Raw genomic sequence first — 18,819 nt, forward strand, 5'->3', positions numbered from 1 at the left:
AAATTTCATTGTCTTTTCAAAGACTGTGGCGACAGATGGTGTTGATGTGCTAGTACTAGGGGTACTTTTAAGAATTGTTGCTTTTCTGTACTCTTCATGCTGAATTGGATGTCGTGTTTTCAGGTGGTGTATCAACCCTGTTGTGGAAAAGTGCCTCGCTACTGTACCCCCTCTTGAAATTTCAGCTGAACAAATACTGTAGACTGCAAATTTTGAGTCCTTATCAGAACCTTTGAAATATTTCCACACCGCTGACATTGTAAAGTCACTGGAAGAGGACTATAACTCAGCTATAGATTAAAAAAGAAAAAAAAAAAAAAGCGACTAACTTAAAAATTAACTTTTTATGATTTTTATTTACTTATAAAAATTTGATCACACGATTTAAAGTGGAGTTCCGGCCTCGGAAACGTTTTTAGAAAAAAATATCCCTGGGACAGTCAGGGCTAGTACATTCCACAATGGATAGCCTCTGAACTGTCCCAGGTCACACTTACCTTTTAAAAGAAATACCTTGAAAATGTCTTGTCCAGCGCTGCCATCTCAGGTGTGGGCAGCTGAAGCCAGCGCGTCCTCTTCTGCATTCTCTTCGGTGACGGAGTCCCAGAATGCCCCGTACTGGCCCTGCTCGTCACTTCCGGTGCAGGAGCGTCATCCCTGCACAGCTTTTGGGCATGTCCAGCCAGAAGCTGTTTAGCAGGGAATGCCGCGCCTGCACCGGAAGTGACGAGCGTGGCCGGTGCAGGCGCATTGACTCCTGGGAGTGAAGACGTTCATCTCCCAGGAGTCATCGCAAGCAGGAAAAGACGGCGCGGGCCGCGGCCGCAGATGGAGGAAGAGCAAGGAAGGTAAGTATATTTTCTTCTATAACAAGGTAAGTAAACAAAAAAAAAACAGGAGTATCCATTTCTTTTTCAGGTTAATGTCAGCAAGCGGATGGCCCAAAGTCATTTTTGAGGCCGGAACTCCGCTTAAAGTGATTGCAGCAGCAGGAGTCAGACACTCTCTTTAACCACATAAGCCCCGGAAGATTTTACCCCCTTCCTGACCAGGGCCTATTTTGCGATTCGGCACTGCGTGACTTTAACGGACAATTGCGCGGTCGTGTGACGCTGTACCATGTGTCATTTTTATTGTTTAACGAGTAATGGCGGCGATCTGCGATTTTTTTTTTTTTTTGCGGGACTGCGACATTGCGGCGGACAGATCGGACCCTTGACTGACATTTTTGACACTTTTGGGGGTACCAGTGACATTACTACAGTAATCAGTGCTATACATATGCACTGTTACTGTAAAAATGACACTGGGAGGGAAGGGGTTAACTTTATTGGAGAGGTAGGGGTTAAGTGTGTCCCTAGGGGCGTGCTTCTAACTGTGCTTGGATGTGGCTGTGTGTGCAACAGCAGAGATCAACGGTCCTACATATATCTCTGCTGTTACACAGGGGAGAAAGACTGACACTCACTCACTGACTGACACTCACTCACTGACTGACACTCACTCACTCACTGACACTCACTCACTGACTGACACTCACTGACTGACACTCACTGACTGGCTGACTGACCCTCACTCACTGACTGACTGACTGACACTCACTGACTGACTCACTGATGGACACTCTCTGACTGACACTCACTGACTGACACTCACTGACTGACACTCACTGACTGACACTCACTGACTGACTGACTCACTGACTGACTGACTCACTGACTGACTCACTGACTGACACTCACTGACTGACACTCACTGACTGACTGACTGACACTCACTGACTGACTGACACTCACTGACTGACTGACACTCACTGACTGACTGACTGACACTCACTGACTGACTGACTGACACTCACTGACTGACTGACACTCACTGACTGACTGACTGACTGACTTACTTACTGACTCACTGACTCACTGACTGACTCACTGACTCACTGACTGACTCACTGACTCACTGACTCACTGACTGACTGACACTCACTCACTGACTGGCTGACACTCACTGACTGGCTGACACTCACTGACTGGCTGACACTCACTGACTGGCTGACACTCACTGACTGGCTGACACTCACTGACTCACTCACTGATGGACACTCTCTGACTGTCTCACTGACACTCACTGAGTGACTGACACTGACTGACTGACACTGACTGACTGACTGACACTGACTGACTGGCTGACACTGACTGACTGGCTGACACTCACTGACTGACCCTCACTGACTGGCTGACCGACTCACTGACTGGCTGACCGACTCACTGACTGGCTGACCGACTCACTGACTGGCTGACCGACTCACTGACTGGCTGACCTACGCACTGACTGGCTGACCTACGCACTGACTGGCTGACCTACGCACTGACTGGCTGACCGACTGGCTCACTGACACTGACTGACTGGCTGACACTCACTGACTGGCTGACACTCACTGACTGGCTGACACTCACTGACTGGCTGACACTCACTGACTGGCTGACACTCACTGACTGACACGGACTGGCTGACCGACTCACTGACTGGCTGACCGACTCACGGACTGGCTGACCGACTCACTGACTGGCTGACCGACTCACTGACTGGCTGACCGACTCACTGACTGGCTCACTGATGGACACTCTGACTGACTGGCTGACCCTCACTGACTGGCTGACACTCACTGACTGGCTGACCCTCACTGACTGGCTGACCCTCACTGACTGGCTGACACTCACTGACTGGCTGACACTCACTGACTGGCTGACACTCACTGACTGGCTGACACTCACTGACTCGCTGACACTCACTGACACTCACTGACACTCACTGACTGGCTGACACTCACTGACTGGCTGACACTCACTGACTGACACTCACTGACTCACTCACTGATGGACACTCTCTGACTGTCTCACTGACACTCAATGAGTGACTGACACTGAGTGACTGACACTCACTGACTGAATGACACTGACTCACTGACACTCACTGAGTGACTGACACTGAGTGACTGACACTGACTGACTGACTGACTGACACTGACTGACTGGCTGACACTGACTGACTGGCTGACCGACTCACTGACTGGCTGACCGACTCACTGACTGGCTGACCTACTCACTGACTGGCTGACCTACGCACTGACTGGCTGACTGACACTCACTGACTGACACTCACTCACTCACTGACTGACACTCACTCACTCACTGACTGACACTGACTGGCTGACTGACACTGACTGGCTGACCCTCACTGACTGACTGGCTCACTGACTCACTGACTGACTCACTGACTGACTGACACTCACTGACTGGCTGACACTCACTGCCTGACTCACTGATGGACGATCTCTGACTGACCCTCACTGAGTGACTGACACTCACTGACTGACACTCACTGACTGACTCACTGACTGAAACTCACTGACTCACTGACTGACACTCACTGACTGACTGACTGACTGACTGACTGACTGACACTCACTGACTGGCTGACACTCACTGACTGGCTGACACTCACTGACTCTCACTGAGTGACTGACACTCACTGACTGGCTGACACTCACTGACTGGCTGACCCTCACTGACTGGCTCACTGACTCACTGACTGGCTCACTGACTAACTGACCCTCACTCACTGAATGACACTCACTGACTGACTGACTGACTGACACTCACTGACTGACTGACTGACACTCACTGATTGACTGACACTCACTCACTCACTGACTGACTGACTCACTGACTGACTGACACTCACTGACTGGCTGACACTCACTGACTGGCTGACACTCACTGACTCTCACTGAGTGACTGACACTCACTGAGTGACTGACACTCACTGACTGGCTGACACTCACTGACTGGCTGACACTCACTGACTGGCTGACACTCACTGACTGGCTGACCCTCACTGACTGGCTCACTGACTAACTGACCCTCACTCACTGAATGACACTCACTGACTGACACTCTCTGACTGACACTGACTAAATGACACTCACTGACTGACACTGACTGACTGACACTTACTGAATGACACTGACTGACTGACACTCACTGACTGACTGACACTGACTGACACTGACTGACTGACTGGCTGACACTGACTGACTGGCTGACACTGACTGACTGGCTGACACTGACTGACTGGCTGACCGACTCACTGACTGGCTGACCGACTCACTGACTGGCTGACCGACTCACTGACTGGCTGACTGACTCACTGACTGGCTGACCGACTCACTGACTGGCTGACCTACGCACTGACTGGCTGACCTACGCACTGACTGGCTGACCGACTCACTGACTGACTCACTGATGGACACTCTGACTGACTCACTGACACTCACTGACTGGCTGACACTCACTGACTGGCTGACACTCACTGACTGGCTGACACTCACTGACACTCACTGATTGACTGACACTCACTGATTGACTGACACTCACTGACTGACTCACTGACGGACACTCTCTGACTGACTCACTGAGTGACTGACACTCACTGACTGACACTCACTGACTGACACTCACTGACTGACTGACACTCACTAACTATCACTAACTGACTGACACTGACTGGCTGACACTCACTGACTGACATTGACTGACACTCACTCACTGACTGACACTGACTGGCTAACCTTCACTGACTGGCTGACCCTCACTGACTGGCTCACTGACTCACTGACTGGCTCACTGACTAACTGACCCTCACTCATTGACTGACACTCTCTGACTGACACTGACTAAATGACACTCACTGACTGACTCACTGACTGACACTGACTGACTGAATGACACTTACTGACTGACACTGACTGAATGACACTCACTGACTGACACTGACTGAATGACACTCACGGACACTCACTGACTGACACTGACTCACTGACTGACTTACACTCACTCACTGACTGACACTGACTGGCTGACACTCACTGACTGGCTGACACTCACTGACTGGCTGACACTCACTGACACTCACTGATTGACTGACACTCACTGATTGACTGACACTCACTGACTGACTCACTGACGGACACTCTCTGACTGACTCACTGAGTGACTGACACTCACTGACTGACACTCACTGACTGACTGACACTCACTAACTATCACTAACTGACTGACACTGACTGGCTGACACTCACTGACTGGCTGACCCTCACTGACTGACACTGACTGACACTCACTCACTGACTGACACTGACTGGCTAACCTTCACTGACTGGCTGACCCTCACTGACTGGCTCACTGACTCACTGACTGGCTCACTGACTAACTGACCCTCACTCTTTGACTGACACTCTCTGACTGACACTGACTAAATGACACTCACTGACTGACTCACTGACTGACACTGACTGACTGAATGACACTTACTGACTGACACTCACTGACTCACACTCACTGACTGACACTCACTGACTCACTGACTGACACTCACTGACTCACTGAATGACACTCACTGACTGACTCACTGACTGACTGACTCACTGACTGACTGACACTCACTGACTGGCTGACACTCACTGACTGACTCGCTGACTGACTGACACTGACTGACTGACTGACACTGACTGAATGACACTCACTGAATGACACTGACTGACACTGACTGAATGACTGACACTGACTGACTGACACTGACTGACACTGACTGACTGACACTCACTGGCTGACACTCACTGACTGACTGACACTGACACTCACTGACTAACACTCACTGACTAACACTCACTGACTAACACTCACTGACTAACACTCACTGACTGACTGACACTGACTGACTGACTGACTGACACTCACTGACTGACTGACACTGGCTGACACTCACTGACACTCACTCACTGACTGACTGACACTGACACTCAATGACTGACTGACACTAACACTCACTGACTAACACTCACTGACTAACACTCACTGACTGACACTCACTGAATGACACTCACTCACTGACTGACACTGACTGACTGACACTGGCTGACACTCACTGACACTCACTGACACTCACTGACACTCACTGACTGATTGACACTCACTAACTGACACTCTCTGACTGACACTCACTGACTGACACTCACTGACTGACACTCACGGACACTCACTGACTGACACTGACTCACTGACTGACACTGACTGACACTGACTCACTCACTGAGTGACTGACACTGACTGACACTCACTCACTGACTGACACTGACTGGCTGACACTCCCTGACTGGCTGACACTCACTGACTGGCTGACACTCACTGATTGACTGACACTCACTGACTGACTCACTGACGGACACTCTCTGACTGACTCACTGAGTGACTGACACTCACTAAGTGACTGACACTCACTGACTGACTGACACTCACTGACTGACTCTCACTGAGTGACTGACTCTCACTGAGTGACTGACTCTCACTGAGTGACTGACTCTCACTGAGTGACTGACACTCACTGACTGACACTCACTGACTGGCTGACCCTCACTGACTGACACTGACTGACACTGACACTCACTGACTGACTCACTGACGGACACTCTCTGACTCACTGAGTGACTGACACTCACTAAGTGACTGACACTCACTGACTGACTGACACTGACTCACTGACACTCACTGACTGACACTGACTCACTTACTGACACTGACTGACTCACTGACTGGCTGACACTCACTGACTGGCTGACACTCACTGACTGGCTGACCCTCACTGACTGGCTGACTGACTCACTGACTGGCTCACTGACTAACTGACCCTCACTGACTGACTGACACTGACTAAATGACACTCACTGAATGACACTCACTGAATGACACTGACTGACTGACACTCACTGACTGACACTCACTGACTGACACTCACTGACTGACACTCACTGACTGACTGACACTGACTGACTGACACTCACTGACTGACACTCACTGACTCACTGACTGACACTCACTGACTCACTGAATGACACTGACTGACTCACTGACTGACTGACACTCACTGACTGGCTGACACTCACTGACTGACTGACACTGACTGACTGACTGACACTGACTGAATGACTGACACTGACTGACTGACACTCACTGACTGACACTCACTGACTGACACTCACTGACAGACACTCACTGACAGACACTCACTGACAGACACTCACTGACAGACACTCACTGACAGACACTCACTGACTGACAGACACTCACTGACTGGCTGACACTCACGGACACTCACTGACTGACACTGACTGGCTGACACTCACTAACTGGCTGACACTCACTAACTGGCTGACACTCACTAACTGGCTGACACTCACTGACTGGCTGACACTCACTGACACTCACTGATTGACCGACACTCACTGACTGATTCACTGACAGACTCTCTGACTGATTCACTGAGTGACTGACACTCACTGACTGACACTCACTGAGTGACTGACACTGACTGAATGACACTGACTGAATGACACTTACTGACTGACACTGACTGACTGACTGACACTCACTGACTGACTGACACTCACTGACTGACACTCACTGACTGACTGACACTCACTGACTGACACTCAATCTCTGACTGACTCACTGAGTGACTGACACTCACTAAGTGACTGACACTCACTGACTGACTGACACTCACTGACTGACTGACACTCACTGACTGACTGACACTCACTGACTGACACTCACTGAGTGACTGACACACTCACTGACTGACTGACACTCATTGACTGACACTGACTGACTCGCGGACACTGACTGCCTGACACTGACTGACTGACACTCACTGACTGACTGACACTCACTGACTGACTGACACTCACTGACTGACTGACACTCACTGACTGACACTCACTGACTGACGGACAATCTCTGACTGACTCACTGAGTGACTGACACTCACTAAGTGACTGACACTCACTGACTGACTGACACTGACTGACTCACTGACACTCACTGACTGACTGACACTGACTGACTGACACTGACTCACTGACTGACACTGACTGACTCACTGACTGGCTGACACTCACTGACTGACACTGACTGGCTAACCTTCACTGACTGGCTGACCCTCACTGACTGGCTCACTGACTCACTGACTGGCTCACTGACTCACTGACTGGCTCACTGACTAACTGACCCTGACTGACTGACACTCTCTGACTGACACGCACTGACTGACACGCACTGACTGACACGCACTGACTGACACTCACTGACTGACTCACTGACTGACACTCACTGACTAACACTCACTGACTGACTGAATGACACTTACTGACTGACACTCACTGACTGACTCACTGACTGACTGACACTCACTGACTGACTCACTGACTGACTCACCCACTGACTGACACTCACTGACTGGCTGACACTCACTGACTCACTGACACTCACTGAGTGGCTGACACTCACTGACTGACTCACTGATGGACACTCTCTGACTGACTCACTGACACTCACTGAGTGACTTGCACTCACTGACTGAATGACACTGACTCACTGACACTCACTGACTGACTGACACTGACTGACTGACTGACACTGACTGACACTGACTGGCTGACACTGACTGACTGGCTGACACTGACTGACTGGCTGACACTCACTGACTGACACTCACTGACTGACACTCACTGACTGACACGGACTGACTGACCCTCACTGACTGGCTGACCGACCGACTCACTGACTGGCTGACCGACTCACTGACTGGCTGACCGACTCACTGACTGGCTGACCGACTCACTGACTGGCTGACCGACTCACTGACTGACTCACTGATGGACACTCTCTGACTGACTCACTGACACTCACTGAGTGACTGACACTGACTGACACTGACTGACTGACTGACTGACACTCACTGAAACTCACTGAAACTCACTGACTGATGGACACTCACTGACTGGCACTGACTGACTGACACTGACTCACTGACTGACTGACACTCACTGAAACTCACTGACTGACGGACACTCTCTGACTGACGGACACTCTCTGACTGACGGACACTCTCTGACTGACTGACACTCTCTGACTGACTTACTCACTGACGGACACTCTCTGACTGACTCACTGACTGACTGACACTGACTGACTGACACCCACTGACTGACACCCACTGACTGACTCTCACTAACTGACACTCACTAACTGGCTGACACTCACTAACTGGCTGACACTCACTGACTGGCTGACACTCACTGACTGGCTGACACTCACTGACTGGCTGACCCTCACTGACTGACTCTGACTGGCTGACCCTCACTGACTGACACTCACTGACTGACACTGACACTCACTGACTGACTGACTGACTCACTGATGGACACTCTCTGACTGACTCACTTAGTGACTGACACTTACTGACTGACACTCACTGACTGACACTCACTGACTGACACTCACTAACTGACTGACACTCACTGACTGACACTCACTGACTGACACTCACTGACTGACACTCACTGACTGACACTCACTGACTGACTGACACTCACTGACTGACACTCACTGACTGACACTCACTGACTGAATGACACTGACTGACTGACACTGACTGAATGACACACTCTCTGACTGACACTCACTGAATGACACTGACTGACACTCACTGACTGAATGACACTCACTGACTGACACTGACACTCTCATTGACTGACACGGACTGACTGACTGACACTGACTCACTGACTGACACTGACTCACTGACTGACACTGACTCACTGACTAACGGACACTCTCTGACTGACGGACACTCTCTGACTGACAGACACTCTCTGACTGACGGACACTCTCTGACTGACGGACACTCTCTGACTGACGGACACTCTCTGACTGACGGACACTCTCTGACTGACTGACTGACACTCACTAACTGACTGACACTCACTGACTGACTGACACTCACTGACTGACACTGACTGACTGACACTGACGGACTCACTGACTGACGGACACTCTCTTAGTGACGGACACTCACTGACTGACTGACTGACACTCACTAACTGACTGACACTCACTGACTGACTGACACTCACTGACTGACACTGACTGACTGACACTGACGGACTCACTGACTGACGGACACTCTCTTAGTGACGGACACTCACTGACTGACACTGACTGACACTGACTGACTCACTGATGCACTCACTGACTGACACTCACTGACTGACACTCACTGACTGACACTCACTGACTGACACTCACTGACTGAATGACACTCACTGACTGAATGACACTCACTGACTGAATGACACTCACTGACTGAATGACTGACACTGACTGACTGGCTGACCCTGACTGACTGGCTGGCTGACCCTGACTGACTGGCTGGCTGACCCTGACTGACTGGCTGGCTGACCCTGACTGACTGGCTGGCTGACCCTGACTGACTGGCTGGCTGACCCTGACTGACTGGCTGGCTGACCCTGACTGACTGGCTGGCTGACCCTCTCTGACTGGCTGACCCTCTCTGACTGGCTGACCCTCTCTGACTGGCTGACCCTCTCTGACTGGCTGACCCTCTCTGACTGGCTGACCCTCTCTGACTGGCTGACCCCCTCTGACTGGCTGACCCCCTCTGACTGGCTGACCCCCTCTGACTGGCTGACCCTCTCTGACTGGCTGACCCTCTCTGACTGGCTGACCCTCTCTGACTGGCTGACCCTCTCTGACTGGCTGACCCTCTCTGACTGGCTGACCCTCTCTGACTGGCTGACCCTCTCTGACTGGCTGACTCACTGACTGACTCACTGACTCACTCACTGACTCACTCACTGACTCACTCACTCACTGACGGACACTCACTCACTGACGGACACTCACTCACTGACGGACACTCACTCACTGACGGACACTCACTCACTGACTGACGCACTGACTGACTGACGCACTGACTGACTGACGCACTGACTGACTGACGCACTGACTGACTGACTCTCTCTGACTCACTGACACTCACTGACGGACACTGATGCACTGACGGACACTCACTCACTGACGGACACTCACTCACTGACAGACACTCACTGACACTGACTGACACTGACTCACTGACTGACGCACTGACTGACTCTCTCTGACTCACTGACACTCACTGACTGACACTGATGCACTGACTGACACTCTCTGACTGACACTCTCTGACTGACACTCACTGACTGACACTCACTGACACTCACTGACTGACTGACACACACTGACTGACACTCACTGACTTAGACTGACTGACTGACTGACACTCTCTGACTGACTCACACTGACTGACTCACACTGACTGACTCACACTGACTGACTCACACTGACTGACTCACACTGACTGACTCACACTGACTGACACTCACTGACTGACACTCACTGACACTGACTCACTGACTGACTTACACTCTCTGACTGACTCACTGACTGACTCACTGACTGACTGACACTCACTGACTGACACTCACTGACTGACACTCACTTACTGACACTGACTGGCTGACACTCACTGACTGGCTGACACTCACTGACTGACTGACTCACTGACTGACTGACTGACTGACTCACTGACTGACACTCACTGACTGACACTCACTGACTGACAGACACTGACTGACAGACACTGACTGACACTCACTGACTGACTGGCTGACACTCACTGACTGGCTGACACTCACTGACTGGCTGACACTCAAAGAATGACACTGACTGACACTGACTGACTGACACTGACTGACTGACACTGACTGACTGACACTGACTGACTGACTCACTGACTGACACTCTCTGACTTACACTCTCTGACTTACACTCTCTGACTTACACTCTCTGACTGACACTCACTGACTCACTGACGCACTGACTGACTGACTGACACTCACTGACTGACACTGACTGACACTCACTGACTGACACTGACTGACTGACACTGACACTCACTGACTGACACTGACTGACTGACACTGACTGACTGACTCACTGACTGACACTCTCTGACTGACACTCTCTGACTTACACTCTCTGACTTACACTCTCTGACTTACACTCTCTGACTTACACTCTCTGACTTACACTCACTGACTGACACTCACTGACTCACTGACGCACTGACTGACTGGCTGACACTCACTGACTGGCTGACACTCGTTGACTGGCTGACACTCATTGACTGGCTGACACTCACTGACTGGCTGACACTCACTGAGTGACTGACACTGAGTGACTGACACTCTCTGACTGACTGACACTCTCTGACTGACTGACACTCTCTGACTGACTGACACTCTCTGACTGACTGACACTCACTGAGTGACCGACACTGACTGACACTCACTGAATGACACTCACTGACTGAATGACACTCACTGACTGACTGACACTCTCTGACTGACTGACACTCTCTGACTGACACTCTCTGACTGACACTCTCTGACTGACACTCTCTGACTGACTGACACTCACTGAATGACACTGAATGACACTGACTGACTGACACTGACTCACTGACTGACTCACACTCTCTGACTAAATCACTGACACTCACTGACTGACTGACACTCACTGACTGGCTGACACTCACTGACGCACTGACTGACTGACACTGACGGACTGACACTGACGGACTGACACTGACGGACTGACACTGAGGACTGACACTCCCTGACTGACACTCCCTGACTGACACTCACTGACTGACACTCACTGACTGGCTGACACTCACTGACTTGCTGACACTCACTGAGTGACTGACACTTACTGAGTGACTGACACTCACTGACTGACTGACACTCACTGACTGGCTGACACTCACTGACTGGCTGACACTCACTGACTGACACTCACTGACTGACACTGACTCACTGACTCACTGAAACTCACTGCCTGACTGACACTCACTGCCTGACTGACACTCACTGCCTGACTGACACTCACTGACTGACTGACTGACACTAACTCGCACTCTGCAATTAGAAGGGGATGAGCACTAGGCTGTGAATCCGTTCTACTTCTACTACTGACACTTATGCAGGACAAAAGGGGAGAAACAGTTTTTTTTTTTTCTTTTTTTTACAGCACATATCAACATTACCTTCCTCCGCAGCGAACACCACGTGAAGGCACTGAAGGGAGGAGGTGGGTGGAGCGATGCAGCAATCGGCGCGGAGGAGAATGAGATTCTCCTACACTGTGCATTCTGGGTCCCTCTCCCCCGGGACGTGACTGGTCTAGCAAACTGTAAATCACAATAAAGGCATCGGATAGCGGCGGACAGGGAAGTTAATTAGCTCACTTTTTCCACGGATCAGCGGTCATACATTTTCGGCATATTTACCCCCTATCGGCCGAAATTTCGGTGCATCCCTATTTCAGACTTATTCATATTAATTTTGAAGTTCGAGACTAATTGATACTCCGTTAATGCAGAAATTAAATTGGGTAAAGAGGAAAGGTTTTTGTAGAAAAAAGAGAATATCATCCGAATACACATATTTATGTGTATATTTACCAATCTGAATCCCTTTAATATCTATATTATTTCTCACTGTAGCTAAAAACGGTTCTAACGAAGCAACAAACAATATGGGCGAAAGAGGGCAGCCCTGTCTGGTTCCATTATACAAGACAATGGTATCACTCAGGGAGCCATTTATTTTAACCCTAGCTGTTGGAAAGGAATAAAGAGAAAATATCCGCGCAATCATCTTAGGGCCTAATCCAAAATGTTGAAGTGTCGCCTTTAAATAGTCCCAGTCCACCCTATCAAATGCCTTCTCAGCATCTGTAGAAAGAAGAAGGGTGGGCTGGGACTTTAGCCTTACACAATGAATCAGAGATATGGATCTCAATGCATTATCCCGGGCTTCACGGCCCTGCACAAAACCAGATTGATCCGGGGACACCCATTGAGGTATCAAGGGCATAAGACGGGAAGCCAGGACTTTCGCATCAGTTTTACATCTACATTCAATAAAGAAATAGGACGATAACTAGTACTACATGACGGATCTTTATCTGGCTTTGGCAGAACCGTGATATGTGCTTCAAGTGTCTCTGTACGAAGTTGACAGCAATTTGATGTTGAATTTGCATTTACAGTTGAGTATGGAAGGATTTGGGAGCTACATGTCTTATAGTAGTTTACCGATAGACCATCAGGGCCCGGCGCTTTCCCTTCTAATGCTGTTTTAAATTCTGTTTCTGTCAAATCGTCCTCCAGGGACTCAACCGGAATAGTCGGTAGGTTAGCCAGTTTAAGATAAGTATTAATCCTTTCCCACCTGGATTCCTTTGACAAATGGGAAAGCCCCCCTTTTACGTGGTAAAGGTCTGCGTAATATTCCTGGAAAACCCTGGCAATCTCCGGAGTAGAATGAACCGTAGTTCCCGCCCGTGTTTTAATCTTTGATATAAAGGAAGCCGAATTTCTAGCTTGCAAGGAGCGTGCCAGTTGCCTTCCAGGTTTATCCCCCCATTCATAAATCGAGCGGGCTATTTTATGTGCTTGTCTCTTGATATCAAGATCAAGAAGTGTACGAAGCTCCTCCCTCTTTCTTTCCAGAAGTTCCTGATGTGGGACCTGTAGGGAAAGTTTATGCTTAGTCTCAAGTATCTTGATTTCAGACAAAAGTTGTTCCCTTTGTTGACACCTTTCCTTTTTCCTCCTGGCCCCAAGCTCTATCAGAACCCCCCTTATTTTGGCCTTGTGGGCTTCCCAAAGTACAGAGGGAGAAATGCTATTCGTAAAGTTTTCGGCAAAGTATTGTGTCAAGCTCAGAGAAACAGAAGCCACATCTACCGGGTTTGCCAAAAGGGAATCATTTAATTGCCATTGATAAGCTTTCTTATCAGAGAAAAGAATTTTACGGTAAGTTCTTACAAAAATCCTATGTTTCCCAACCAAACTCAGTATATGACACTCATATCTAAATAAGTCAGTGCGACAGTTTTCATGTTAAATAGCTTACATCTTGTGTGTCTTATTTGCAGGTTCACATGTGAAACAATGGTGTGGAGCTGCAGTAGGATTGTTTGTTACCCTGATGACTTGCCACATCCATACCCTACATTCTGTGGTCACCATCCTTGGGACATGGCTTATTGTGAGAATTTCACCCAGGTAAAATATGGGTATTGTTTCTAGTAATGAACATACCACAATTTAGCCTGCAGTTTTCCTGTAATTTTTTTTTCATAATTTGCAATTTTTATAGAATTTTTCAAATGTAAAACACTTTGCATAACATTCTGCGTGAAACCCTAAAGAAATATACCACACAGTGTCCTATATGTAATCTACCTATCTGGAAGTCCATTAACCAGCACCCAGAACAGACAGAAAAAGGAACTCCCGTTTCAGAGACCTCCATTCAAAGCAAATTTCGAAGCGGCAATTTCCGTACTAGGATTATTGTAGCATAACCTATCCACCCAAGAGGATAGAATACAGAACAATAAAAGCCCTAAAATATCACACTTCTGGAAAAAAGTTAAGGAAATTATGCAAAATTTTTCAGAAACAAAGATACCAGAAGAGCCAACTTTCTTCCTTTTACAATTAAGTAAAATATCCGTGGAAAGATATAGGAAATCCATATTATGCCATTTAGCAAATGCAGCAAGATCTTGTATACCCATTAATTGGAAAAAACAAACACCACCAACAATAGAACGCTGTATAAGTAAAGTAGAAGAAATAAATAAAATGGAAGATCTAGTACTGACAGCTCAACATAAAAGAGAAAAATACTTAGAAACATGGAATACATGGAATAATTTTTTAGCAATAAATTAGGGAAGAATTTCCATGGAAGGGGATTTGATAGACCCGGGAGAGATAAGCTGTTGAGCTCGTAATGAAACAAAGTAATCACAATAGTGATAACTATAGCGCTTGCAGTGTCCCCTAGTGGGAGAATAATTTTACAGTTGTGCTTGTATATAAAATATAAAGGTGATACTCTCAAATAAATATGTTGAATAAATACGCTGATAAATAGACAATTAATAAATAAGTGGATAAATAAATCAATAAATAAATGAACCACTCATAATTATAGTCCTTCACAGTGTGCAATGATGAGAACTTTCAGTGTGTAAAAAATATATATTATAAAGTCCAAAAGATGAAATTAATAAAAGTTAATAGAAAGTGCTGGTGCTCTTTGCTTGATTCCTTGGTGCTTCCTTCACCGTGAATAAATAAATGAAATGCCCACTCCCCGAATGCTGTGGGTTTTATATGTCTTATGACACTAAAACCGTCTGTGCTTATGGGAGATCCTGCCCAGTTCGGATAGCTCTCCCCGGGTCTTTGCAGCCACTGCGGGTATTACTTCCACCTCGGGTAGTCCCCTCCAGCCACGGTCCCAACCTTGGATTGTGCCCCTCCTGCAAAGTCCCCTCCAATCACAGCCGTGATGGGGAAATAAAAAGCGGATAGTGTGGTATTGTTTTCAATATTTTATTCACACAGCCCATGCATGACAAAAGTAAAATCCATAAAACTTCCAGCAGGTGATAAAGGTGCTCATCCAAAGTTCCAAAATGTAAACATCAAACTAGTGAGGTAACCGTGTTCAATCCAAACAAGACAGGCAAACAGATAGGACCGTCATACTTTGGACACAGAGAGTGGAGAGTGGTAGTTCCGGTATGCGTTCCACTCGAGTGCGTATGTCGTCACGACGTGCGTTCCACCACACTATCCGCTTTTTATTTCCCCATCACGGCTGTGATTGGAGGGGACTTTGCAGGAGGGGCACAATCCAAGGTTGGGACCGTGGCTGGAGGGGACTACCCGAGGTGGAAGTAATACCCGCAGTGGCTGCAAAGACCCGGGGAGAGCTATCCGAACTGGGCAGGATCTCCCATAAGCACAGACGGTTTTAGTGTCATAAGGCATATAAAACCCACAGCATTCGGGGAGTGGGCATTTCATTTATTCACAGTGAAGGAAGCAGCAAGAAATCAAGCAAAGAGCACCAGCACTTTCTATTAACTTTTATTAATTTCATCTTTTGGACTTTATAATATATATTTTTTACACACTGAAAGTTCTCATCATTGCACACTGTGAAGGACTATAATTATGAGTGGTTCATTTATTTATTGATTTATTTATCCACTTATTTATTAATTGTCTATTTATCAGCGTATTTATTCAACATATTTATTTGAGAGTATCACCTTTATATTTTATATACAAGCACAACTGTAAAATTATTCTCCCACTAGGGGACACTGCAAGCGCTATAGTTATCACTATTGTGATTACTTTGTTTCATTACTAGCACCCGCACTTTATATAGCAGCTGCAATTAATTTAATTTAATATATTAATTGATCTAATTCCCTAAACCACTTTATTTATTCACATATATATTTATATATTTATTATACCAGATCCTGATCCCATCTCCCTGACGCACTAATATATACAATTTGTATATATTTTTTTGCAAAGCTGTTGAGTTCGACAGGTGGAGGATGAGATAAATCCCCCCCCCCTTTTTTTTTTTTTTGGGTCGATTTTGTTTAGAGGGATAGAATATTAGAGTGAGACAAATTTATGTGACTAGGAAAGAAAGTTAATTAAGAATAAGACATGATTATAACAAATATTGTTTGCTTTCCTGTATGTCTGTTATTTCAAAATTTAATAAAAATATATAATTGAAAAAAAAAAGAAAAAGGAACTCCCGTTTCAGAGACCTCCATTCAAAGCAAATTTTGAAGCGGCAATTTCCGTACTAGGATTATTGTAGCATAACCTATCCACCCAAGAGGATAGAACCCAGAACAATAAAAGTATAATTGTTCAAATGTGTAAAAAGTCAGAGAAGAAATGGAAAGCGAGAGAAAGGAAAATACAGAGCTCTCCACTTTTCGGAACACCAATCACCCTCTGGGAGGCAGGTACTAATGGCTATCTAGAAGGCCATTTCATGGTGGATTTTCAATAAAATGCCAAAGCTCCCAGGCCTTTTGTGTTTATCAAGAGTATTAGGCGTACTGTAAGATGGATGGACTATTGTCTTTATTCAACCTCACCTACTATGTAACTATGTAAGAAATTCCATGAGTTCAACATCTTTAAAGGAAAAACTCCAGCTTTTCCTCCCCAAAACAGATGCATTGTGCATGTAAATGATTCACAGCCTTACTGTCAGTTTGTGTGTAACTTAACTAGTAATCGACCAATATCGGTTTTTCATTGCCGATACCGATATTTTGGCCATCGCATATCGGTATCGGCCGATATTTTCACACATTTAAAATTTTGCAAAATAAACACAAATTTCTCTATCGCTCATTGACAGACGTAGTCCTCGGTGATACAGCACCTTCGGGTTATGTTGCCTCTACAGGAGTAGGACTAGACAGGAAATGAAAAATGCTCTGGCCACACCCCAGGGGCAGTCACCGAGGGTATATCCTCTCTCTCTCCGCCACAGCAAATCAGTTTTTTTCTGTCTAGTCGGGAGTAAGGACCTAGATACCTTGCTGGGATCTTCGGTCCTGGCAGGATTTTTTTCTTAGAAAAGAATTTTTTAAGACAGCTTTTTTTCTCCAGTGTTCCTGTGAGATCTTCAAGCAAGAAAGCTGAACTGGGCGACGGGCAGGATGTTGAGATCCAGTGGTCACCCCAGTTCAGCCTACGAGCGCGTGCAGGCCATAGCTCCGCGCTGGGTCGGCCGCGACATAGTCCCACTGGACGGGGACTGACCCTGCGAGTTAAACGTCTCGCTGAAACGCCAAAGACCATGAGTCACGGCGCCCGTATTGGTCGACAGCCCTCCTACCTCGGTGGAGAGGGGTACTGTCAGGAGTTGGCGCCCGCCTGGTT

At 47.7% G+C, this 18,819-nt stretch overlaps 1 protein-coding gene across 1 annotated transcript in view; it reads left to right on the forward strand.

Annotated features, from left to right (window-relative positions):
* Nucleotides 1-18,819, forward strand: part of MBOAT7 (membrane bound acylglycerophosphatidylinositol O-acyltransferase MBOAT7) — an 809,637-nt gene that overhangs the window by 104,939 nt on the left and 685,879 nt on the right. Inside the window, exon 2 of the mRNA XM_082273563.1 lies at nt 14,961-15,090. Coding sequence (XP_082129689.1) covers nt 14,961-15,090 — 130 coding nt within the window. The remainder of the gene's footprint in view (nt 1-14,960; nt 15,091-18,819) is intronic.

The sequence above is a fragment of the Pelophylax lessonae genome (genome assembly GCF_965119305.1).
Source record: "Pelophylax lessonae genome assembly, chromosome: 12".
Taxonomy (NCBI): Eukaryota; Metazoa; Chordata; class Amphibia; order Anura; family Ranidae; genus Pelophylax; species Pelophylax lessonae.